The sequence below is a fragment of the Marmota flaviventris genome, chromosome 1 (assembly GCF_047511675.1).
Source record: "Marmota flaviventris isolate mMarFla1 chromosome 1, mMarFla1.hap1, whole genome shotgun sequence".
Classification (NCBI taxonomy): domain Eukaryota; kingdom Metazoa; phylum Chordata; class Mammalia; order Rodentia; family Sciuridae; genus Marmota; species Marmota flaviventris.
In genome coordinates, this window is record NC_092498.1 from 134,728,029 (window position 1) to 134,753,328 (window position 25,300).

At 59.7% G+C, this 25,300-nt stretch overlaps 1 protein-coding gene across 1 annotated transcript; it reads left to right on the top strand.

Annotated features, from left to right (window-relative positions):
• Dhx37 (DEAH-box helicase 37) lies at window positions 1-24,305 on the top strand. The gene is made up of 27 exons (XM_027921363.2): window positions 1-167; window positions 1,297-1,466; window positions 4,630-4,742; window positions 5,630-5,948; window positions 6,166-6,314; window positions 7,151-7,243; window positions 8,278-8,374; window positions 9,573-9,686; window positions 11,509-11,610; window positions 11,956-12,070; window positions 12,475-12,570; window positions 12,801-12,883; window positions 13,164-13,308; window positions 14,109-14,185; window positions 14,397-14,629; window positions 16,025-16,136; window positions 18,264-18,370; window positions 18,476-18,664; window positions 19,274-19,398; window positions 19,486-19,602; window positions 20,570-20,742; window positions 21,136-21,250; window positions 21,378-21,515; window positions 21,712-21,806; window positions 21,887-21,960; window positions 22,428-22,525; window positions 22,660-24,305. The coding sequence occupies exons 1-27, from the start codon at window positions 62-64 to the stop codon at window positions 22,743-22,745; spliced, it is 3,441 nt and encodes a 1,146-aa protein (XP_027777164.2). The 5' UTR covers window positions 1-61; the 3' UTR covers window positions 22,746-24,305.
• Window positions 24,306-25,300: the final 995 nt, after the last annotated feature.

The window sequence follows — 25,300 nt, forward strand, 5'->3', positions numbered from 1 at the left end:
CCCGGCACCCACGTGGGCTGGGCAGGGGGTCGCGCCGCTGGTCCGGCGGGAGAGAGGCGCCATGGGCAAGCTGCGCCGGCGGTACAACCTCAAGGGGCGCCTGCAGGCGGGCCCCGACCCCTCGAAGGGGCCGCCTGCCCCGCCCGCGGTTCGGCTGGAGCTGGAGGGTGAGGCGCGGAGAGCGGGCTGCTGGGGGGCGGGAGGCCGCGCAGCCCTCGCCGCCGGGGCGGGCCGGGCCGGTGGGGCTGGGCCCGGACCTAGTGCCCTGCCTTCCCACCGGTCTGGGCGGGGCTGCCGGAGAGGAACCCCATTCCACAGCATCCAGAGGAGTGGCAGTGACAGCCTAGTGTATACAGTGAGTGGGGATAGTTCTTGGGGCTTCTTGGTAATCTGAGCATTTGGGCAAGAAACGAGGTGATTGCAGCCATTCCCGTGACTTGGATGCTGATCTTCTTGCCAGAGACCTTCACACTTGTTTTCAGCCCCGGCTTGTCCACTCAGCATCAGGCTGATTGACATTTCAGACTCTGTGTTGCTGGTAGTCTATTATGTGTGGACACTATTCTGGGCACTGAGACATAGCAGAAAGGGAGATAAAAATCCCTTCTGACCTGGGCTTGCGTGCTTGTGGGCGGAGACAGGCAAAGGTGAACCTAAGGTACATGCATGGGATGTTATGTACTAAGGAGATGAAGCAGAATTGACTGGGTGGGCCGCTGGGGAAGGCGCTGCTGAGAAAGTGTTAGGGGAGCTGAGATCCAAGAGGGTCAGGGAGCCTAAGTGGAGAGAGGAGAAAAAATTGGGGGCCAGGGGATAATGGTGACAAAGGGGACTTTTGAGAGGGGAGCCATGGAAGGTTTGGAGCGCAGGAGGCACAGAACATTGGACTTATATGTTGATACCTCACTTTAGCTTCTGTGTTGAGAAAAACCAGTAGAAGGCAAGACCAGGGGAAGGACTAGCAGGCTAGAGATGATGCTTGGACCAGAAAAGTGGCTGCAGTGGAAAGAGGTGGGCTTAGGGGGAGCACCAAGGGCCCAGCTTTGGTGATGAGGGAGTACTTTGGGGCCTGTGAGATGTCTGAGCAGGGAAGCTAGGCAGCTGTTGACTGGATGCTCAAGAGCCAAGTAGAGATAATCAAGGTGGGGATTGATTGTATATAAATGATATTTGCTTAAAGTGGTAAGAGAATGAGTCACGGAGGTGGGGACCGAGCCCCTCACAGGAGGACAGGACATGAATAGCTCCTGCACTCTGGCGTCCCCGACTGTGGGTCAGGCAGGCGTGTCTTTTCAGACAAGGACACACTGAAAGGAGTGGACGCCAGCAATGCCCTTGTGCTGCCCGGGAGAAAGAAGAAGAAGACTAAGGCCCCTCCCTTGTCCAGGAAGGAGAAGAAGCCTTTGACCAAGAAGGAGAGGAAAGTGCTGCAGAAAATCTTGGAGCAGAAGGAGAAGAAGAGCCAGGTATGCCCTGCACACAGCTCTCCCAAGGGAGGAGTAACGGAGTCTCTGTCCCTCCTCGTGGTTTCCGAAGCAGGACTGTCCAGTTGCACTTTGCAAAATGAGGCTGCACCGACAGATGCAGTAGCCATAGGTTACATGTGGCAGTTGAGCCCTGAGTTGAGGCGGCTGTGTGTGATGGACTGAACTCGTAGCAGGGTTTGGTTCTAGTTAAAATTCAAGTAGCCACACATGGGTAATGGGCCCGTATTGGTCATGTAGGTCCAGAGCCTGACATCTGGGCCTCCATCAAACACTTTGTTGAGGCCAAGTGTTTGCTACCTGTAGAGTCAGTGTATTTATATGCATACTTTTGTGGGGAGGGGGTACCAGGGATTGAACTCAGGGGCACTAGACCATTGAGCCACATCCCCATCTCAGTTTTGTATTTTATTTAGAAACAGAGTCTCATCAAGTTGCTTAGCACCTCAGCATTGCTGAGTCTGGCTATGAACTTGCCATCCTCCTGCCTCAGCCTCCCGAGCCACTGGGATTACAGGCATACTGTGCCTGGCAACATGCATACATTTTAAAAATTCATTTTGTGAGGATTTTTGTTACTGATGATGATGTTGGTACTAGAGATTAAACCCAGGCGTACTTAACCACTGAGCAACTTCCCGGCCCTTTGTATTTTTTTATTATTTTGAGTTGCTAAGTTATAGGTCCTCCGTAAGTTGCTGAGGCTGGTTTTGAACTTGTGATGCTCCTGCTTCAGCCCCCCATGCTGCTGGGGTTACAGGGGTGTACCACATTGCCTGGTTTATGTTACTTTTAACTTTAGAGAATTTCAACCATTTTTTTCCTTAATATATTTAAAGGAAAAACGTTTGTCTGTCTGATTCAAGAGCCCTTTGCTACTGCAGCACTGGGCAGAGAGCCTAAAGGAAAAACGTTTGTAATGAGAAATTCAAAGATCCACAAAAGTAGGGAGAACAGTATAGTGAACTCCCATGTGCCCATCACCAGTGCCTACTCATCACTTGCTGGTCGGCCTTGGGTCGTTCCAGCTGTTGGTCCTTTCCCAACCCCTGAAAGATCTGAAGCAAACCCCAGGCAGCATAAATCTCTGTCCCTTTTCTGTGTCTGCCATAACAAATGACCACAAAATGAATGGCTTAAAACAAAGAGAAATGTGTCCTCCTACTTCTAGAGGCCAGAAGTCCCCAGTCCAGCTGTTGGCAGGGCCACACTCCTTCCCTGGGCTCCGTGGGGAGATTCTTCCTGACCCTCTTCCTGAAGGCTCCCAGCTTTCTTGTGTGTGGCTGCATGTCTCCAGAGTCTGCCTCTTCTTATCACCCCTCCATGTCTCTTGTGAGGACACTTGTCTGTGGACTTGGGGCCACCTGGGTGGTCCAAGCAGGTCTTGAGCCTTCTTTACTTCTGCAGATGCTTTTCCCAGATAAGAGCATGCTCACTGGCTCCAGGAGGTGAGCATCTCTTCGGAGCTCTCAGCTTATTGTACATACTGTCTCATCCATGGGTATTTTAATATCTACCTCTAAAATAATGACTTTTTAAGTCACCATCACAACAACCTTTTCTTCTATTTCTTTTATGTTAGAGATTGAACCCAGATTCAATCACAGAGTTTCATCCCTGTCCCCAGTCTTTTATCTTTTATTTAGAAACAGGGTCTTGCTAAATTGCTTAGGACTTCACTAAGTTCCTGTGGCTGGCCTTGAGCTTGTGATCCTCCTGCCTCCGCCTCCTGAACTGCTGGGATTAATGCATGTGCCGCCATGGCTGTGAAATAGCACCACATGTCCAGTTGCTGGCTATGAACTTGCTATGATGCTCTCCACTTGTCTCATAAGTCCTTCCTCCCTACCTCCCGCAGCATTTGTTGAACAAATCATGTTGTCTCATTGTTTAGTGTGGACTGGACTAAATTTTTTTTAATCTCTGATGTGTTTTCCTGTGCCTTCCAGGTTTCAGAAAGTTTGTATTAGGGTCTAGAACAGTGGTTCTCCTAAACACAGACTTGTCCCAGTGTCATGGATGGCAATGACTTTGGAGCTGTTGGCATCTATGGGGAAGAGCCTGGGGTGCTCAGAACAGCAAGAATCATCTAGCCCAAAATGTCAGCAGCTCCCACATCGAGGAGCCCTGATCACAAAACTTCCTGGGTGAAATTTGACTTAGGAAGCCACCCCGGGGCGGTGCACCCAATGTTCCCATGGGGAGATAGGCATGTCTTCTCAGCACCCAGGGCGTGCAACCTGCAGCCATGCAGGGAAGTGCTGCTCTTCTGGGAGTGTCCTTCAAAACCTGGTTCATATTCTCCATTGTTCTTCATTTTTGTTTTTCTTTTTTCTGTTCTGGGAATCAAACTCAGGATCTCACACATGAGCTGCCTTCCCAGCCTGTTTTACTTTATTTTGAATCTCACTAACTTGCCCAGAATGAGCTCAAACTTGTCTTCCTCCTGCCTCAGCCTCCTGAGTAGCTGGGGATGACAGGTGTGCACCACTGTGCCCAGCTTCCTTTTTTTGTTGCGGGGGGGCAGGGGTACCAGGGATTGAACTCAGGGGTCCTCAACTACTGAGCCATGTCCCCAGCCCTGTTTTGTATTTTATTTAGAGACAGGGTCTCCTGAGTTGCTTTTGCTGAGGCTGGCTTTGAACTTTCCATCCTCCTGCCTCAGCCTCCCGAGCCACTGGAATCATAGGCGTGCACCACCACGCCCGGCCCAGCTTCCTTTACAGTTGTGAAACAGACATAAAAAAGTGTGTCGGGCACATGTGTATAATTTTGAGAACAAAAGGAAAAAAGTCATGCAGCTCTGTCCCAGGTGGAAGGCCCTATGCTCTGTGTCATGCAGGGCAACGTGGGGACCAGTACATATCGTCCCTCCCTTGGAGAGCAGTGCAGCATCCTGTTACACGAGCAGCCACACTTATCCAGCAGCCACGCACTACTGCAGGGAGCCTTGTCCTGCCCCCAGCACTGTGAGGGTGGGCACCGTACAGCCAGCCTGCTGCGGTGTCCAGGCAGTGGGCGGCACGATAGTGCGGCTTGCTATCAGGAGTCCAGGTGTCGGCACGCGGAGCCTCCCCACTGCTTGCCTTCCCGTCCAAGGAGAGGGTCGCTGCCCCGGGGTTAACGGCCTCCTTTCCCTCCTCAGCGAGCGGAGATGCTGCAGAAGCTGAGTGAGGTCCAGGTGTCGGAGGCCGAGATGAAACTCTTGTACACCACGTCTAAGCTGGGCACTGGCCACCGCATGTACCACAGCAAAGAGTGAGTGGGCCGCCCTCCCATGCTCCTTCCCCACAGCCAGGAGGGCCTCCAGGGTGGCGTCTTTAGGATTGGAGCATCATGGGAAGGTACTGGGGTGGCCTGAGCTTCCATGTTAAATGCTCCCCCAGGTCTGCCATGCTGCTAGACCTCCCGAGAGGCACAGAACAGCTGTGCTGGCTCCTGTGGTATCCATACGTCCTCACGTAAATTTCCTGATAGCTGCAAAGGCCGTGGTTGCAGATAAGGCCATCTTCTGATGACCCCAGTGGGCATGAGTGGTGGGGACACGCTGTTAGCCCAGTACAGGCAGCATTCAGAAACCAGGGGATCTCACACTGAAACCCAGGTGGGTCCCGCTGGCCAGCCAGCTGGAGAGGCTGGCCTTCCTGAGGCCTCAGAGCAGCCCCGTGCCCTACCCACCTGTGCGCCATGCTGTGGTTTCCACACGTGGCCTGCTGTGTCCATCTTCTGGGCCCTGTGGCTGCCTGTGGAGCATGAGCTGGCCAGGACTTGTTGGCTGAGGGCCACAGTGTCCCAGGATCTGCTCTGGGCACCAGGAGGCAGAACAGGGCACAGAAGAGGATTCCGTCCCCGCGGGGGGCAAATGGGCAGGAATCATAGGGTCCCGTCTGCTGCTATTAGTACAGAGCAGGCACGGGGGTGGGTGGCATCCCTGAGAGGTGACAATGCGGAGGGAGGGCGGGGCCGGGCAGAGCCTTGACGGAGGTGAAGATCTGTAGGAAGGGTGTTTCTGGGAGAGGGAACAGTAGATGGAATGACCCTGAGGTGGCAAGAGACGTGGCCTCTGGGGCCCAAACCCTGGTGTGTGGCAGCCAGAATGCCTCGTGTCCCCAGGCCTCTGCCCCTGAAATCTCTTCTTCTGACAGGAAGCCTGACGAAACGGCAGTGCAGGGCCACCAGAAGATCAGCAGCCTCGTGGGGGCTCACCGGAAGCGCCCCCACTGGCCAGCAGAGGAGGAGGCTGAGTCCTCGGGGGATTCTGAGCCTGAGGAGACGGCTGCTGAGGCCACCACAGCACAGCTTCCGCTGGCCCCAACTGGGGGTAGGCAGGAGAGCCCTGCGCCCCACGGGCAGCCCTCTGCAGCTACAGCACCTTCTCCCTCAAAGGGAACAACCTCCAATCTGCCGAGGCCCCTGGCGAAGCCCGCGGTGTTCGTCCCCGTGAACCGTGTGCCCGAGATGCAGGTTCTGACGAGTGCATGGGTTAATGCAAGGGAGGGCAGGGCCAGGCATGTGGGCAGGGCAGTCCCTGAGTCCCAGTGTCCTCTCTGGGAAGGGGCCTGTGCTGCAGGTGTCCAGGGCTGTGCTCTACACCCCGGCCCCAGCTGTCTCGGCCCCGTTCGGTCACTGTGTATGTGGCATCTGAGGTACCTCTGCGCCCTAAGTGTTCTGTGTCCCCCAGGAAGAGCGGCTCAAGCTCCCGATCCTCGCAGAGGAGCAGGTGATCATGGAGGCAGTGGCTGACAACCCTATCGTCATCGTGTGTGGCGAGACGGGGAGTGGGAAGACCACACAGGTGCCCCAGTTTCTCTACGAAGCAGGCTACAGCAGGTAGGGTCTGCACACAGGTGCTGTTTGGTTCCCTTGGGGACAGTGGCAACGTGGTCCCAGGAGCTGGTTAAGAGCCTGAGCTCCTGACGCTGCAGTCCTGGTTCTGCCGTGTGCATGCTGTGTGACTTCAGAGAAGCTGCTCAGCCTCTCTGGCCTCAGTGGGTCTCAGGTAGCCATGTGGAAGCAGCTAGTGGCTTTGCACAAGAGGCTTAGGTCAGCGTCTGGCACGTGGAGTGGTGTTCTCTGGTGTCGTTGTGTGGCCTCCTGTGGGCCATGTGGTTCCCAAGGCCACGCCCAGCTCAGTGGTCCCCTGAGAGGATCCCAGGGCTCTGCATGGTATGGTCCAGTGACCGGCTGGTTATGGTGAGTGGACGGGGTGGGAACGGGTGCCAGGGTCGTGGGGCCCAGGTGCAGTGTCGAGTCCCTGGCCAGCAGAGCCTCACCGCGCACTTCGTTGTGAGATGGCATCTGCCAGGGAGGCTGTTGGTGGCTCAGGGCCACAGGTTTTCCTGGCGTCCCCTAAGCCTGGCTGCCTGGCTGGAACCAAAAGCCGCTGCCCCAGAAGGAGGCGGGAGCTCAGCACCGTTACTGACATGGACAGCTGGGCACAGAGGGCCCACCAGGCCGCCCAGGTCCCTGCTCCATGACAGCGCCTTTGCTGACACTTGGCTGTTCCTTCCAGTGCCCCTAGTGGTGCTGCCTCAGCCATCAGCTTCCTGTCCCATGCCCTGGTGAGGGCTTTGTCCCTACAGCCACCTGTCATGTGATGCGCAGGTGGCTCTCAGTCAGACGGGGCCAGGTTGCTGACCCGCTGTCACTGTTTCTCCCCTCCCCAGCGATGACAGCATCATTGGTGTTACAGAGCCCCGCCGAGTGGCTGCCGTGGCCATGTCCCAGCGAGTGGCCAAGGAGATGAATCTGTCGCAGAGGTGAGGCACTGCTTCCAGGGCGGTCGTGGGGCGATGGGGCCTCGCCCAGGAGTGGGCATCCAGGCCTGCCAAGGGCCATCAGGTCTGGCTGTGCCTGAGGTGCTGGGCAGAGTGAGTCCCCTTTGTGGGGCCCGGGGCATCCTGTGGGGGCTGCTGCACATGGGACCTCAGGATCCTCCCAGGTAGGGGCCACAAAGCAGGGTAAGGCCACTTGCTCTTGGGTCCCTGTCACACACTTAGGGGAAAGATGGGTCCACACAGGAGCTTGGGGATAGAGCAGGCAGGAGCCAGGCGGTCACCTGTGGCTTAGCATCGACAGGGTGGCTGAAGACGCAGGTTCCAAAACACAGACCCTCTCCTGCCAGTGAGTCCCCGGCACGGCCGAGGGGAGCTGGTTCTACCAGGCCTCGGAGTACCGTGCTCCACGCAGAGACACCCCACCCCGCCGTCAGGGGACTGAACCCGGGATGCCTGGCCACTGAGCCACATCCCCAGCCCTTTCTACTATTTACTTTGAGATAGGGCCTCATAACGTGAGGGCCTTGCCAAGTTGCATAGGAGGATTGGCCCCTGGTCACTGTGTGAGTCTGGAAGATGACACTTGCTTGAGCCCAGGGACACACCACCTAGAGCCGCAACCCAGCCTGTTTTGTTTTTTTCTTTTGAGTCAGGGTCTCACTAAGCTGCCCAGGCTGGCCTCAGCCGAGCGGCCTAAGATGGTCGTGGTGGGTGTCTCCAGGAAGCCGTCCTCACTCTCCCCTGGCCATGATCTGCATTGTGTTCTGGGTGATGTGGCTGCACAGTCCCCTGGAATTCCTCCCTCCTCACAGCCCCTCCCCCTCTGCACTGGACACCAGGGCTTTGGAGGGTACAGTGGATGGAAGAGGCGTCTGGGCCTTGTCCTTGATTGCGGCTGAGCCCTTCCTGAGCCACCTGCCCAGTGTGCGCCCCCCTCAGAGAGGCCATGTGGCTGTACCCCAGGAGCTGCAGCGCTGGAGGCCTTGCCTGCCCTGAGCCACCTCCCGTCCCTGCAGGGTCGTCTCCTACCAGATCCGTTACGAAGGAAACGTGACCAGTGAGACCAGGATCAAGTTCATGACAGATGGCGTGTTGCTCAAAGAAATCCAGAAGGTGGGCTGCCTCTCTTGTCTCATAAAGCAATGACAGGGAGTCGGGGCAGGGTCAGTGTCAACCCTGCTGTGGTCAGCTGTTGTGCTGCCTGCTGGCAGAGCGTCCCGGATCACTGTGCCTGTGTTGTGTAGGCTTGAGCCTATTACTCAACCTCTCTGAGCCTTGGTTCCTAGTCCACTACTGTCTTCCTGCCTTTGAAGCAGAGGTTGGACAGTGCACAGGGCGCTGGTCTCAGTGGGAGCTCATAGATACAATCTCGCATTTTCCTCATGGCTTGGCTTGCAGAGCTGCGTCCCCAGGTGGTGCTACACTTAGGCTGTGCTGGTCACGGCCCTGTGTGCCACACTGATCCCGCCTGGTCCCCTCTGGGGCTTCCAAGTCCAGTTGCGTGCTGCAGGGGGAAGCCCTGGATTGTGAGCGGGGTCCAGCCTCATGCTGAGGAGTAGGGAAAGGGGCCGCAGGTCTTTGTCCTGCAGAGCTGAGGAGCAGCCTAGGTTTTCTGTCCCTAGCTGCAGGCACCCATGTCCCAGGATGCCGTAGGTGAGCAGCACACTCCATTGCTGCCTCCCAAGTCAGCACCTCAGGCCTCCAGGTGCTGTGAGGGCGTCAGGATTCCTGGGACATTTGGTCACATGGGGTGGCTTGCATGTGCCCGGGGAGAGTGCATTGCCCAGGTGGAGGGACAGAGCCCCCGGGGGCTGTGGGGAGGTGTCACGGACCACCCTGCTCCGACCAGGCCTGTGCTGTCCCCCAGGCAGGGGCAGCCTCAGGTGGGCAAAGGTGACTCCAGCTGTGGCCTGCAGCCCACCAGGGGAATATGAGGTCTAGGCAGCCTCTCGTGGCACAAGCCACCCTTGCCAGCGTCCCCACCCACAGCTCTGCTCTGACAGGCCGCAGCTGTCCCTGTGTGGTCTGTTTTGCAGGACCTGCCCCGCCCCGTGTGCTGTGCATGGTCACAGCAGTTATCTTTGATGCTCCCCACAGCCCCTGGGGGCAGGTCCTATTGTCTCCATTTTACGGACAAGGAACTGAGGCACAGAGAGGTGAAGTAACCTGCCCCGGGTCACGGAGCTGGGGTTCCCCTGAGGCACGCGCACAGGGTCTGTGCCCGCAGTCCCGGCTCGGCTCCATGAGTAGTGAGTCTGGGTTGAAGGCTGGTGGCTCGGCTCCACCAGCCTCACGTCCGCCTCCCTCCTAGGACTTCCTGCTGCTCAAGTACAGGGTGGTGATCGTGGACGAAGCCCATGAGCGCAGTGTGTACACGGACATCCTCCTCGGCCTCCTGTCCCGCATCGTGGCCCTCCGGGCAAAGGTAGCACAGCTGGTGGCACCAGGGAACAGACGGTTCCTGCTCTTGTGGGGCCTCCACAGGGCACTGGCCAGAATACCATCAGGAGCCTTGGGTCCCCGTGGACAGCCCCAGGCCTGAGTCTTGCCGTCACCAGGACTGTGGGTCTTGGTGTGAACTGCCCATGTGACGTGGCCCACTGCCCTCCCCACCGTGGGGGCCTGGGTCCAGCCCCATGCTTCTGACCTTCCCCTGCATCCAGAAAGCCTGGCCAGTTATGGAGCCCTCTTGAGAGTGCCCCTGGCATTCAGAATGGCACAGAGGTGGGGCACTGGAGTGCTGTGGCCCCCCTGCATTTCCCTGCCCCCAGAGGTCAGGCAGGAATGGACGCAGGAAGCCTGCGTGGACAGAAGTTGCTGTGCGGGGCTCCCTGGGTGACTCCTGCCCAGCTGTCCTGTCTGCCTTGCCATGCTCTGCTGCCCTCCTGCTGGGAGTGCTCACCGCGGGCCTAGCTGTGCCCTTGGTGGAGAGAGGTGGGCACTCTGGGGCTCCTATGCACCTGGCTACATGCAGGGCATTGGGGGACAGGCAGTTAGTAGGACAGTTGTGTTCTGTTCCTTCTACCCTGGGGCTTCCACATTGGTCAAGGTGATAGGTGGTAAGCAAACTCTGAAAGCTGGCCTTGACCAAGGGAACAGGGAGTACCAGGGAGGGGCTGGAGGGTCGTCAGAGATGACCTCATTGGAAAGGTGACCCTTTAAAAATACCTGGACCCTTTTGCTGTCACCCTGTCCCCTCAGCCCACTCCACCCCTAGGTGACCTGAGTCCTCTTTCTGACTCTGGATTTGTCGACTGGGACATTTCTCGTGGGTGGCTTTGTGCTCTACTGGTGGCCTCCTTGGCTGCGCTGCTCCTGGGCTCCGTGCAGCGGGCGTGGTTCAGTGCTTTGCTTCCTGCACCTGAGTCTTGTGCCCGCCATCGTTGGGAGGTGGTGGCCTTCAGGCTTCCGGCACTTCTTGGCTGTGAGCCATGTGTCCAGCTCTTAGTGTAGGCTCATTCTGTTTCTCCTGGGTGTGGCGGAGTAGGGTTGTCGGGTCACGGTGATCTGCCTTTAGCCATGGGGGCCACGTAGAGGCCCTGGACACTGCAGTGTGGATTCTGTCTTTCCTGTCTACGGCAGCATGGGGTCCACCTTCTCGTCCTGGCCAGGGCTCCCCGCTTTCTATCTGCCTTCTTCCTCCGTCCAGGGCATGCCATGGTTTCATTGTGGTCTTGGTTCTCTTGGGGACACCAGGGGCCTGGTGTGGCCACAGAGTGAGCAAGTGGGGACAGCTAGGAGGGCTTGGATGGAGGGCGCCGTGGGGCGAGCAGGGCCTGCTGTCCTCCCCAGGCGCCCATGGCTGCTGAGCTCTCCAAATGGGGTTTCCTAGCAGCAAAAGATGGCCAGGACCATGATCCAAGGTGGACAGTGGAACCCACAGATGGTGTTAGAAAATCTCTAGAGAAAGAAACCCATGGGGTTTGTTTAAAAAAGAAAAAGCCAGGGCCCAGCTCTCCTCCCCCAGCTCAGGGACAGCCAGTTTTGGTTCAGATGGACATGACGGCAGCTGTGTCCCTGGTGCCCTTGGGCTGGGGCACATCTCCTGCCCCACATGCCACCATCAGAGCCTGCCCTGGTAGGGTGGTGAGAGTCCCTTAAACTAGTTCCCACCTGGGACAAGCAGGTCCTGCCACTGGCGCGCACTTCCCACGGGCTCTCTGTCAACCAGAGGGAACTGAGGCAGGGGTGTGAGTCTGCCCCCTGGCTTCTTGGGTCTGTGGGTCACCCCGCCTGTGCTCCTGCAGAGGCACCTGCCCCTGAAGCTGCTCATCATGTCGGCCACGCTGCGGGTGGAGGACTTCACCCAGAACCAGCGGCTCTTCCCCCAGCCGCCTCCGGTCATCAAGGTAACGCTGGGGCAGTCCTCTCCGTGACCCTCCAAGGCTGTGACTCCTGAGGAGCCTTTCTGCCACAGGAAATGATCCTGTGTTGGGGACCCTGACCCGTGTGGGCACAGTGGTGCCCACCTGTAGTCCCTCTGGGGTCGTCAGCCCCAGGCCCAACTGGGCAATGCAGCAGGACCCTGTCTCACGTGTTTAAAAGCGTGTGGGAGGTGGCGGCTGGGCTGTGGCTCAGTGGTGAAGGGTCCCAGGCTCAATCCCCAGTACCATCTACAAAAGACCCCGACCCAGAAAGATCAGGAGAGGGGCCAGTCCCCGGCAAGCTGCCCACTCCCTCCGGGTGCCCTGCAGGTGGAGTCCAGGCAGTTCCCTGTGACCGTGCACTTCAACAAGCACACGCCACTGCAGGACTACAGCGGCGAGTGCTTCCGGAAGGTCTGCAAGATCCACCGGATGCTGCCTGCAGGTGAGGCCCTGTGAGCAAGGCATAGGACACAGGCTCCGGGTGGCCAAGCTGTCTGTACCCAGCCTCCCTGGCGCTCACCATCAGAGGCAGAGCAGGGGAAACCCGGGGAGGCTGGTGGAAGTGGGGGTGGTGGGCACTCCCTCTGACTCTAGGTGCAGCACAGGGCGGGCAGGTTTCTGTCTGAGGCCGTTTTCCGTTCTTTGGGTCTGTGCCCAGTAGGGGAACTGGGGCCTGCGCAGTCTGATGAGCACCCTTACAGTGCCATTGGTCCAGGAGTACCTGCTCCCGTGTGCTCCTGGCTCCTGGTTGTCCTTTGAGCCTGGCCTCTTGCAGGGCGGGGCAGATGACGATTATTGCCAAGTGTTTGCCGAGTGACTGGCAGGTAAAGGGCGATCTCCCCACAGGTGGCATCCTGGTGTTCCTTACGGGGCAGGCGGAGGTGCATGCGCTGTGCCGCAGGCTCAGGAAGGCCTTCCCAGCCTCCAAGTCCCGGGCACCAGGTAACCAGGCCCTGGGCCCCCAGATCACGCGCTCTGCCCATCAGCTGAGCCTCTTGCCAGGCGCCCTGGCAGGGGATTAGCCTCCCTCTGGAAGAGTTGGCCCCTCCCCAGCCCTCCACCCTCCAGATGAGCCACCGCAGTGCCACGGCCCTGTTCTGGGTGATGAAAAGCCAAGTGCTGGCACCTGCAGTGGCCATAGGGTCCTTCTCCCTCCCCACTCCCCCGTCCAGAGAAGGAAGACAAGAAGGACTCGGTGGAGGAAATGCGGAAGTTCAAGAAGTCCCGGGCCAGGGCAAAGAAGGCTCGGGCTGTGGTACGTGGTGCTCATTTTTCTGAGAGTTCGTGTTGCAGAGTTACATTGGTCCTGCGGTCATGTGTATGCATACAGTAATAATGCTGTTCGTCCTGCTGTCCTTCCTGTCCCCAACTCCCCTCCCTCCCTTCACTTCCCTCCCCTGAGTAGGCCTGCGGGGCTCCTGGGGCAGGCAGACCTGGGGCCCGCTGAAGCAGCAGGGCAAGGGAGGGGCTCCTGTGCACCCCATGGCTCACCCCAGGGTCACAGCAGCCACAGTACCGATGTCTTTTGACTACAGACGCTGCCCCAGATCAATCTGGATAACTACTCGGTGCTGCCAATGGGCGAAGGCGACGAGGACAGGGAGGCGGAGATGGACGATGAGGAGGAGGCCCTGGGCTCCGACCTTGATTTGGACCTGGGGGACGACGGGGACGACGGAGGTGTGGCCCTGGCAGAGCAGCCTGCCCTTGAGCTCCCTGGGCTTCTTGCTGAAGCGTGTATTGAGCCTCTGCATGGCAAGCCCATCGTGGGCCCAGGGGCAGCCATATAGAACAGAAGGCCTGTCCCAGGTGTGGCCACGCACTGTTGTGCCTCACGGCGTGAGCCAGCAGAGCTGGGCTTTCTGCTGCCCATCCAGGGGTCTCCCACACCCTGTGCACCTGGTGCAAAGGGCCCAGCATTTGTCCAGTGGATAGAAATGGGGTCACTACTCCAGCACTCACGTTTGCCAGGTGGAGTTGGGTCACAAAGCCACCTGGGGGGGTGCCTAATTCATGGGGCCCCTGTGCATGCAGGTGGACCAGCACCTTGCTGGGGGCAGGTTGGGCCACCTGTGCTAACCTGCTATGGTCCCTGCTCCCCAGTAGGCTGAGGCAGGAGGGTCTCATGAGTCCAGGAGTTTGAGACCAGCCTGGGCAACGCAGCAAGACCCTGTCTCTTTAAAAGAAGGAGAAGAAGGGAAAAACCCTGTGATTTTTGTGTGGGCTCAGGAGCCATGGGCAAAGCACCATGCTGCCAAGGACTGGAGTGGGGGAGGCCCTGGAGATGTGGCCAGGTGGCTCATAGGAGGCAGCTGTGGCTGGGTGGGTGTCACAGTCCTGGGTTGGGCAGAAGAGAGGGCAGAGCCTTGGGAGCCCCCAGGCTCACACTTCCTGTGCTGGGCCAGAGCCTGGCGCCCAGGCACAGAGCCTGGGGGCACAGCCGTTGAAGAGGAGGTGCCAACGGCCTCTGCTCCCTGCAGGTGAGCAGCCGGACGCCTCCCTGCCCCTCCACGTGCTCCCACTCTACTCCCTGCTGGCCCCCGAGAAGCAAGCGCAGGTACTGTTGGAGGGAGTGTGGCCCGGGACACCCAGGGCGTCCGCCTCTGCAGGGCATCAGGATGTCACCAGCCTATCCTCCCCCTGCCATCTGGGGCTATCTTGACCTCACCGCCTCCCGCCCACCCAGCCCCGCTGACCTCTGGTCAGGAGCTGTCCTGGCCTTGCCCGGTGCCTGCACCCCATAGATCCTTTCCTGATTCCAACCCCAGGTCTTCAGACCTCCCCCAGAGGGGACAAGGCTGTGTGTTGTGGCCACCAACGTGGCCGAGACGTCCCTCACCATCCCAGGCATCAAGTATGTGGTGGACTGTGGGAAGGTCAAGAAGCGCTTCTATGACCGCGTCACGGGTGTATCCTCCTTCCGTGTTACCTGGGTCTCCCAGGCATCAGCTGATCAGCGAGCAGGCCGCGCAGGCCGGACAGAACCAGGCCACTGCTACAGGTGGGCCCCTGGGTTTCCTTGCAGCGGGCACTGGGGACGAGGAAAGGCAGTCACCCTCCCCGGGGGCGCCACATCCCTGGGTACACCAGCCTCGGCGTCACTCATGGGTTTCTTGGTCCTGCTGCTGAGGCTGGCCCATTATGCGAGGCTGGCATTTTGTTAACAGCTTGAGAAATGCATTTTGAAGTGTCCAATTTTGTGGCTTTTAGGGTGTTCGCTGAAGTGGCAGCCGTCATCACGATCAGCTTAGAAGGTCCCATCTCCCCACAGAACCCCATACCCATAGCGCTCACTCCCCTTTCTCCCGGGCCCTGGTAGCCCTGTGAGGCCTCCCACCCCCTTGGCCTGCCGTGCCCTTGAGTGGAATGGGTCCTGCTGTGGGTGGCCTGGGGTGGCCAGCTTCCGTCTGAGCCCAAGATTCTGGGACTTGTCACATCATGGCAAGTATGGCTACCCCATTCCATCCACCGCTGGCCGGTCTGCAGCGTGGGGTGCCCAGCTCACCTCTCAGCAGATGGGTAATGGGTTGTGCCCGTTTTCCTTTGGCACTGAGCCACATTCCCAGCCCTTTGTGTTTCCTACTGTGGGAAATAAGTTGCTGAGGCTGCCCTTGAACTTGATCCTCCTGCCTCAGCCTCCTGAGTCGAGGGTATCACAGGCGTGTGCCGCCCACCTGGCTGTGGCCACTTTTCTGAGCTGTGAGCAGGGCTGCCTGGATGTGGCGCGGTACTGGGTTGAGTGTCTTCGTTTCTCGTGGGTGTGACCCAGGGATGAGTCCCTGGTCATGTGGCAGCTCCTGCCTGACTTACCGAGGACCTGTCCAGCTGGTTCCCAGGGGCACCGCGCCCGTCCACACGGGCTCCTCCTACACATGCTGCTTTCCCCCCGGCTCATCCATCTGGCCACCTGGGTGTGTGGGGTGGTGTCTGATGGTTTGGACTCCTGCATCCCCGGTGACTGATGCAGTGCTGGCCTGACACATCCTGGGCATGGCTCTGCCCTGCGCGTCCCGCACAGCCCCTCAGCGTCTCTGGCTGTCCCGAGTTTCCCTGGGGAGCCCTCTGAGCTCGTGCTCAGTTTCCAGCGCTTAGCTGTCCTTTTGTCATTGACCTGTTGGCACCTGTGTGAAGTGAGTCTTAGGTCCTTGCAGGTGTGTCCCCAGCCTCCTACTGTGTTGTTTTGGGGTTTTTTTTGGGGGGGGCACCTGCAGGGTCTGCTCTGTCCTCTCTAGCTGCCCGCCTGCCCACCATTGTCACCCTCTCCTCCCATGAGAAGGCAGGACACCGCGTGGCCCCCAGCCTCCGCCCAGGCTGTGCCCCTCCGCCCGTCCCTCTCTGGTCCCCACCCTCCGCCCAGGCTGTGTCGCCCGTCCTCATTGCCCCGCTCTCTCGGTAGGCTGTACTCCTCTGCGGTCTTCGGTGACTTCGAGCAGTTCCCTCCTCCTGAGATCACCCGCAGGCCCGTGGAGGACTTGATTCTGCAGATGAAAGCTCTCAACATTGAGAAGGTCAGTGTTGCCCAGCTGCACACCCCCCAGCTCCTGTGGCCGTCCCTGCCAGAGCCTGGAAGCTGTGGCTGCCGTGACTGACACCTCCCTAGGACTGCTCCCCTTGGACTCCCAGGGGCAGAGGCACCTAGGCAGCGAGTCCTGTGCAACCTGTGGGCTGTGGGCAGGGGCTGTGGATTCTGGTCAGTCCTGTGAGGAGGAAGGACCCTGTCCTGACTCTAGGACGGGTGGCCAGCAGGGTGCCATCCATGCTGAGCCAGGCACCCGCCCCCTCAGGCCCCTTGCCCTGCCACAGATGTCCAGGTCCTCTCTTAACAGTGGAGAAACCAAGGCCAGCAAGTGAGGGTCCTTACCCAGAGACAAGTGGCAGAACCCAGGTGGCCTTCTGTTGCTTTTTAAAACAACACGTTTTAAATGTCCTTGTGGGGCTCAGCGGCGCCCACCTGCAGTCCCAGCTCCTGGGAGGCTGAGGCAGGAGTTAAGCCCAGTCTGGGCAGCATGGTGAACTGCCGCAGTCCGGCTGCAACAAAATAACCGGGGGGTGACGAACAACTTGTGTACAGGAGTGGGAGCTATTTATTGTAGGACAGGAGGGGTATATATACATTCCACACAGCTTATCTTAATTATCATAAACTAGATACAGCAGTCAACCAATAAGGAATCTCCACACTTAATGGCTCGCTGGCACCACCTCACAGTGAACCCCATCTCTGAAGATGAAAAAGAAAGTCCTCTTTCATTTTCTGATTCAGATGTGCGGGTGTTCAGGGTTAGAGATTCATGTACTTGAGATCCTCGGAGATGACATGAATCCCTCCCGCCATCCCCGGCCGCGGCCCCGTGGCCTCCGTCATGTTTTTAAACATGTTCGTCCTGTGTTTCTGTGGGTTCTCTGCCTTTCACCCATCAGTCCACCCGCTGCCTTGGGCTTGATCCTTTTCCCTACTAAGAACAGCCGGGGCCGGGGCGGCTCTTGGGAGAGCGCGTGCCCGGCTGTGCAGGGTGCTGTGCTGCTGTGGCCTCAGTTTACCCTCGGTGGTCCCCATTTTACGCATGAGCCAGGCCTGGCGTGGGTCCCAGGCTGGATGGTGGGTGGCGAGTGCGGAGCTGGTCCTTGCCCTAGAGCCCCACTTGGAATGCCTTTGTGTAAGTGAGATCAAATCAATTCTGTGGAAAATCTTCTTGCTCTTGAGTAAGGTCCTGCTTGCCCTCCCCTAGACCTCACTGCCCAGCAATCCCTGCTCACTGTGGCGCACTACCATCAGTTGTCCAGTCCTCTTATCCCTTCAGTGGGCCACACTCCTCCCACCCCAGGGTCTTTGCACATGCTGCCCCCTGTACTGCATGTAGACCACTGCCTCCTGCTCAGGATTTAGCCCCCTCAAGTCCATTCCTCATCACGCTTGTTTGGACAGCGTGTTGAGGTGCGTGTGCAACCACACCCTTCAGCCATTTGGCCCATTTCAGATGGTTTTCAGGTGCTCACAGAGCGGTGCAGGCCATTTTCATCACCCCGGAAACCCGCTCCCTGCAGCCCTGCCTCCTGTTGGTGTTTTCTGTAGCGGAGTTGCACACTGCGGGCTCCTGGGCTTGGCTGCAGTGTGGCATGTCCTCGGGGGTCGTGGGTGGCATGTCTGCCACGTTCTTCTGGCTGGACGACCATGATGTCTGTGGTCTTGCCCACTGACAGGCATGGACTGTCATGCCTCGGCTACCATGGATGTGTGTCTAGGTGTTTGTGACCAGTCCACCTGGCCATTCCCGAGGGCCAACGTCCCTGTGCCCCACCACTCTCCCCTCCCCGTCTCTCTGGGGAACTGTTCTTTAGTGTCACTTGTTCACATGACCCTGCTGACTCCCCTGGGCAGTAGTGCTCGGGGACAGCCCTGGCGTGCAGTGGGTGCTCGGGACGTGCTCCTGGTGAGCGAGTGGTGTGTATGTGCTAGGGGCTCAAGGAACCTTGCCCCTGGGTCTGGAGAGCACTCTCGGCAGCTTCCAAGTGCCCAGGCCACGTCCTGGGTGGCGTGAGTGGTGCTCAGGGCAGGGGAGAAGGTCGCCGGGAGCAGGGGCAGCACGCAGTGCTCATACGTGACCACATGTCCCCTCACCTGCCTGTCTCCTCAGGTCATCAACTTCCCCTTCCCAACGCCTCCCTCCACGGAGGCCCTCGTGGCTGCTGAGGAGCTGCTGATCGCACTGGGGGCCCTGCAGGCTCCCAGGCAGGCAGGAAGGTGGGGCAGGGCCTGATGGGAAGGTGGGCGGAGCCAGGCAGGCGTGGCTGGGCTCTGGCTGGGCGCCTCTTGTGGGGTCTCACCCACCGCAGCCTCTGTCTCCAGGTTGAAGCAGCTGCAGAGGTCCCGGCTGAGCTGCCCCATCACGGTGCTGGGCAGGACCATGGCCACCTTCCCTGTGGCACCCCGTTATGCTAAGATGCTGGCGCTGAGCCGGCAGCATGGCTGTTTGCCCTATGCCATCGCCATCGTGGCCGCCATGACTGTGCGGGAGCTGTTCGAGGAGCTGGACAGGTGCGCTGTGTACTGGGCTTGGCGACGCTAGGGGGCCTGTGGCTGGGTGGCCCTGCGGGAGGCCTGTCCCCCTGAGCATGTCAGGTGGCTGTAGTGCCTTCCACTACCTCTGAAAGATGGTGGGACCAGGGCTGAGTGGGGACCCAGGGGTGCAGGGGCATCACCGTCAGGCGGGCGGTCAACCCACCCGCCACGCCCCGCGGCTCACTCCTGCCTGGCCGGGCCTGGGGGGCCGAGGTGCACACGCCTGAACATGCAGGCGCCACTCAGCGCTGAGCCTCGTGCCCACCTGGAGAACTGGGCGGCGATGAGCGTCCCCTTGTGTGGGAGTTGGAATTCAGAGAGCTGATGTCACCAGAGCACTTGGAGCCATGCCCCCACCTGACATCAGTGCAGTGTGGGGCTTGGGGGGCGCTGTCGTCGTCTGCTGCCCTGGTGCCTGCTCCGCAGCTGGGGTGCTGGGCCGCCTGCCCCCATCGGCCTCATTGTCCAGGGGCGTGCAGTTCATCTTGGCGGCTGCTGGTGGTACATTCTGACCTTGGTATTCACCGTGACCCCTGTGGCCCTGAGGGGGACAGGGTGGCCACAGGGCAGTATGTGTGTTTGCAGGCCAGCAGCCAGCGAGGACGAACTCGCCATGCTGAAGGCCCGGCGGTCACGGGTGGCCCAGGTGAAGAGGGCCTGGGCGGGGCAGGGAGCCTCCCTGAAGCTCGGTGACCTCATGGTGCTGCTGGGTGGGTATCTGCCACAGGGGCATGACCGGGTGTGAGGTCCCCTGGTCCGGGGTGGGGCTTGTGAGTGAGCACACCCCTCATCCCCAGGTGCCGTGGGAGCCTGCGAGTACGCCGGCTGCTCGCCCCAGTTCTGTGAGGCCAACGGGCTGCGGTACAAGGCCATGCTGGAGATCCGGCGCCTGCGGGGCCAGCTGACCACTGCAGGTACAGCCCGTGGCCTTCAGTGCACCTGCCACCCCTGGCCTCGGCTCTTGCAGCATTTGAACTTTTCAGAAAAGATGGCGGTCTTGCCAGCTCACCCACCAGGCCCCCAGTCTTTGTGTGGGCTCCCTGTGCCACAGTGTGTGGTGACCCAGCAGCTTCCTTCTGGGCCATCTGTTCCTTGGTGATGCCCCGTCCCTATTTTTTGCCCTGGTGGGCCTCTCTGACATCCCTGGTGTCCCCCAGGACCCTAGGCCTTCACACCTGAGCTAGCAACACAAATGACCTCCTGCCAGCAACACCTGGGGGCTGGCAGGGAGAGGAATGTCCCCTCCCAGCGACACACGTTTGGGGGCCAGCGTGGACACAGGCAGCCCGTGCCTTTCCCTGAGGAGGACGGGGAGTGCTTGTTTAGTGGAAAGCAGGTTACAAGGTTTGGTGCCAGAATCAGTGGCTTTTCCAGCTGATGTTTCCTGAGCACCAGGTGCATCATGGGGTCCTGTCACCGCACTTTGTCTGTCCCCTTACCCAGCCCCGTACCCAGTGTGTCAGCCTAAAACTGCAGGAGCCCCCTGCACACTGATGGCAGCTTGGCCTTGCCAGTCATGTCCCCAGGCCACTCTCCAGGGTGGAGAGGAAGGCCAGCGAGGTTCTGCCTGCCGCCCTGCCCCTAGACGGCACCCCCAGGAAGCCACCGGCACCCCTGGGCGCCCTCCACCCCCACCCCACCCCCGGTCTTCATCATGTGGACTAGCACAGGGTCTCAGGCTACCTGGAGCCTTGGGGACGGCTGTCTCCACGGGACACTCTGCCACTCACAGGAGCCCGTCCTAGCCTAAGGAAGGAGGGCGTGGGAGGGTCTCAGGGCCAGGCCAGGTGCCCAGCTGCCATTCCGAGCTGTGGAGCCTTCTGAAGGTCAGGGCTGAACGACCCCAGTCCCACCACTGCCCTCACTCTGCTCTCTGCCCAGTCAATGCCGTGTGCCCTGAGGCTGGGCTCTTCGTGGATCCCAAGATGCAGCCACCCACCGAGAGCCAGGTGACCTACCTGCGACAGATGGTGACGGCCGGCCTGGGCGACCACCTGGCCCGCAGGGTGCAGAGCGAGGAGCTGCTGGATGAGAAGTGGAGGAACGCCTACAAGGTGGGCCAGCCTGAGCCGGGCAGGGCTTCTGGTCCTCATGGGCCGTCCAGCCTGGCCTGCCCTGCCCTGCCTGGCCAGGCACACAGGCCCCGCCCCTCCCTCAGCATGGGCTCCGACTGGATTTGCCTCTACCACATTTCATGTCAGTGGGGGACGTGATCTGGCCTTTGTGGCTGGCTCTGTCACCCAGCATCCCGTTTTTAGGTCCGTCTACATAGTCCGTGGCTCTGTCCTGTGTGTGCTAGGCGTAGTGCTGGTGTGGGTCCACCTGGCTGTCCTTCATGGGGGCTCCTGCTTTGGCCGGGAGTGTGTGGTTGGGTTCTGTGGGTCAAAGGCGGCTGGTTACTGGCACTTGGGTCTCCATTCCTTGAACGCTGTCATTCCCCTCTGCAGACCCCTCTCCTGGATGACCCCGTCTTCATCCACCCCAGCTCCGTCCTTTTCAGAGAGCTCCCAGAGTTCGTGGTCTACCAGGAAATCGTGGAGACCACCAAGATGTACATGAAAGGTGCTGTGCCCGTGGCCAACCCCTGTGGCCAGCCTTCCCTGCCCTGAGGGGTGCTGTGGGCTGTGGCCTGGGACCCCTGTAGCGAGGGCATTGAGCTTTGGTGACGCTGGCCTCTGCCCGGCCCCAGGTGTCTGCACCGTGGAGGTCCAGTGGATTCCAGCCCTGCTGCCCTCCTACTGCCAATTTGACAAGCCCCTGGAGGAGCCAGCCCCCACCTACTGCCCCGAGCAGGGGCGGGTGCTTTGTCACCGGACCAGCGTGTTCTGTGAGTCCACTAGCTTCCTGGGGGCTCGGCTCCACCCTGCAGCCTGAGTCCTGGGACCCATGGTCACGGCCGGCCTGGGTGCAGTTCTGAGGGCTTCACCTGGGGCCTCCTGTCCCCATGGTCGGGTCCAAGGACTCACCTGCAGCTTGGGAGGGCAGCCGCTGGAGGGTCCCTCACTCACCTGCTGTCCCTCCAGATCGCGTCAGCTGGCCACTCCCTGCCGTCCAGGTGGACTATCCAGAGGGCCTCGACCGCTACAAGCACTTCGCGCGGTTTCTGCTGGAAGGGCAGGTGGGCTGCCCGCGACTCCCGTGATCTCTCCTCTCAGGAGGCCTAGGGCGGGCCGGGCTCACCTCCTGTGGTCTCCTTAGGTCTTCTGCAAGCTGGCTTCCTACCAGGGCTGCCTGCTGTCTAGCCCGAGCACCATGCTGAAGACCTGGGCCAGGTATGGACTTCCGGTGCCTGGTGACAGCCATGTGCCCTCCCGAGGGCGGCCGTGACAGGCTGCTATACACTGGGGGTCTGCAAACATCAGTGGCTTCCTCGGTGCTGGAGGCCCTAGGCGTCCTCAGGATGTGGCCGGGCCTCGCCCCTCCAGCCCCTCTGGCCGCTGGCGTCCCTGGCCTATGGCAGCATCAGCCCATCTCCACAGCCTCTTCCTCCGCACTCTGTCCACTCCTGTGTGGACGCAGTCACTGCATTTGGGGCCACCCTAACACAGTCCACCCTCATCTCAAATAACTGTACACTCCACGGTTCTGGTAGGGCATGAATTTGGGCAGGAGATCACTGGTCAGCCCACTGCAGCATAGGCAGTTGGGGACAGGAAGCATCCTCCCCCCTGGGCCCACCAGTCGCAGACCCCACACCTCCCCACGTCTCCCCTACCCACTGCCCACCTTCTGCTCACAGGCTGCAGCCCCGCACGGAGAGTCTGCTGAGGGCCCTGGTTGCCGAGAAGGCCGACTGCAGGGACGCCCTGCTTGCCGCCTGGAAGAAAGACCCCAAATGTGAGTCGGGCCACGGCGGGAGGAGGCTTCAGTGCTTTATGCAGGGGGGACCTGACCCTGCAGTGGATGGCGGTGTCCCCGGTTCATGAGTCCTGGACACGACCACACTGACCCTGTCCTGTCTCCGTCTGTAGACCTACTGGCTGAGTACTGTGAGTGGCTCCCGCAAGCCATGCACGCCAGCGTCGAGAAGGCCTGGCCCCCCACCTCTGACCGCTGACTGGACACTTGGCTGCAGGACTGGACTGGAGACTGAAGGGGGACTGAAGGGGCTGGCAGCACCCAGCCCCCTGGCCTGCTTCCTTTTTCATAACTATTTATTATAAGGTGGACAATTGTTGGACCTCCCATCTGGTCCTGTGTTAGACGTGTTCTATGGGCTACATTAGCCCCCGTGGAACTCAGGACTGGGGGCACCTGCCGGCCCTCCCCAGAGCTGTGGAGCCCCTCCCTGTGGCAGAAGGAGCCCCCGGGGCTGCCCAGCCCTGAGCCTGGTCTCCGAGCTATCCCACGTGGCAGGCCCACCTCACAGCTCCGCTCTCACCTGAGGGCCTCCCTGTGAAAGGCTGGCCACAGAGACTGAGCCTCCGTCCCCCTGACGGTTGGCCATGCTGCCTTCCCCTCTGTCCTGCCCTTTCCTCTAAGGCTAAGATGGAAGGTGGAGCAGGAGGCACCAGGCATCAGGGGCATCTCCGGCCTGCATGTCCTGTGGGGTGAGGACCAGTGTCTCCTGAGCTGAGATGGTGGAGCCTGGCCCTGCTGCCTGAGTCCCCAGCAGGGCCTGGCCCCCAGCATGGCCTCCCTCCCTGCAGCCTCACCTCCCACTGCTCTCAAAGCCCCCTTCTGGAGCCAGGCCCTGCTCTTCCCCTCACCAGCTTCCTGGGCAGCATCACCAGCCTGAGGAGCGTCACAGCCCAGCACAAGGAGGAGGACCTGGGTTCCTTGCCACGCACAGACCTGGGCTGCGATGGCAGCTTCTCTGGAAGCCCTAGTATGGCTGCTGGCAGCGCCAGGAGGGAAGCAGGTGCCCCATCTCAGCCACCCTCATGGGGACCATGCAGCCACCACAGTCCCCCCTGTCACCAGCAGCCACCCCAAAGAACCGCAATTCCAAATACACAGTTCTATTTTTAAGGTACAGCTGAGCACAGTGGTGCACACAATCCTAGTGACCAGGCAGGGGGTCACCAGTCCCAGGTAACTCTGAGCCGCTGAAGGCAAGGCCCTGCTCAAAAGGACAAGCAGGAGAGGCGGGGTGTGGCTCAGTGGTGGAACACCTCAGGGTCACCCCAGAACTGCTGGTGGTCTGTCACCCACTAGCCTAAAAGGGCTGGGACGTGGCTCAGTGTGGAGCACCCTCAGTTATAGCCCAGCACCAAAGGGAAACGTCATCTTGGTGGGTGTGGTGGTGCTCATCTGTCATCCCAGCCACTCCAGAAGCTGAGGCAGGGGGTCTGAAGGTCAAGACCAGCCTCGGCAACTCAGGGAGACCCCGTTTCCAGAAGGGCTGAGAGCTGGAGGTGGGGCACACACCTGCAACCCCAGCAGCTCAGGAGGCTGAGGCAGGAGAATCTTAAATTCAAAGCTAGTCTCAGCAACTTAGCAAGACCCTGTCTCAAAAAGGGCTGGGGACGTGGCACCCTAGGTTCAATCCCCAGAACTAAAGAAAACGCGGGGGGGGGGGGTGAGCGTGGAGCTTAGAAGTGGGGCGCCCTGGTGCCCCACTCCAGCCCCTAGCACTGGGGAAGTGCTTTTATTGTAATAAATACACGACACTATCTTTGGGGCTTTGTTGTGTTTTTTATTACTGGGGACTGAACCCTGGGGCATCTTACCACTGAGCCACACCCATCTGCCTCTCAGACCAGTGCAGGCAGCCGCTCGTGGGAATTTGTAGGGACACAAAATACAACAGACACAACTTACCTTCACACAAGCTTCAGGATGGCTTCCCCCGGCTCAGCCTCAGGCTTCCCAAAAGGGAAAGCAAGAAAGGCGTGAGAGGCTGACGAGAGAGGGACGCACACTTGGAAGTGAGCTTTTATTTGGGGGGACACTGTTCTTAGAAAGTTCTATCCAATGGGCTGGGGATGTGGCTCAAGTAGTAGTGTGCTTGTCTGGCATGCGCGGGGCACTGGGTTCGATCCTCAGCACCACATAAAAATAAAGATGTCTACCAAAAACTAAATTTTTTAAAAAAAAGAAAAAGTTCTATTCAAGAAGGGGCAGGTGGGTGTAACTCAGCCCTAGGGGTGCACCCGCCAAGAAGCCCTCCTTGCTGTCTGAACGGTCAGCACCCAAACCCCAGCAAATGCAGAGGTTGGCCAGAGCCCATGCGTCAGGCTGGAAGGCTCCCCACACCCACCCTTTTTTTATTTTTTATTTTGAGGACATGGCCTCCACTGCTGAGACTGGCCTCTCACCTGTGGTGCCTCTGCCTCAGCCTCCCAAGTCTGGGATGACCAGTGGGAGCCACAGAGCCTGGCAGTATCCCACCACCTAACTGGTTCAGTTCGGGGGCACTGGGTGCCGCCAGGTTTTCCGTGTGAGGCGTCCCCAAGGCTTACATAGGAGGCAGTGTAAGAAGTTCCCAGGTGGAGTAGGTGGCCCCACCTGTCAGCAGGATAGCGACTGGACTAACTAAGGATAGTGGTAACTAGAGGCAGGCAGGAGGGGCCGAGGGGCTGCGCCCCCTGGCGGGGGCATGCTGTGGGGTTGTATTTTGCCCCTGTCAACAGCTTGCTCTGCTTCCTGGTGCCATGTCCTGAGCCGCTC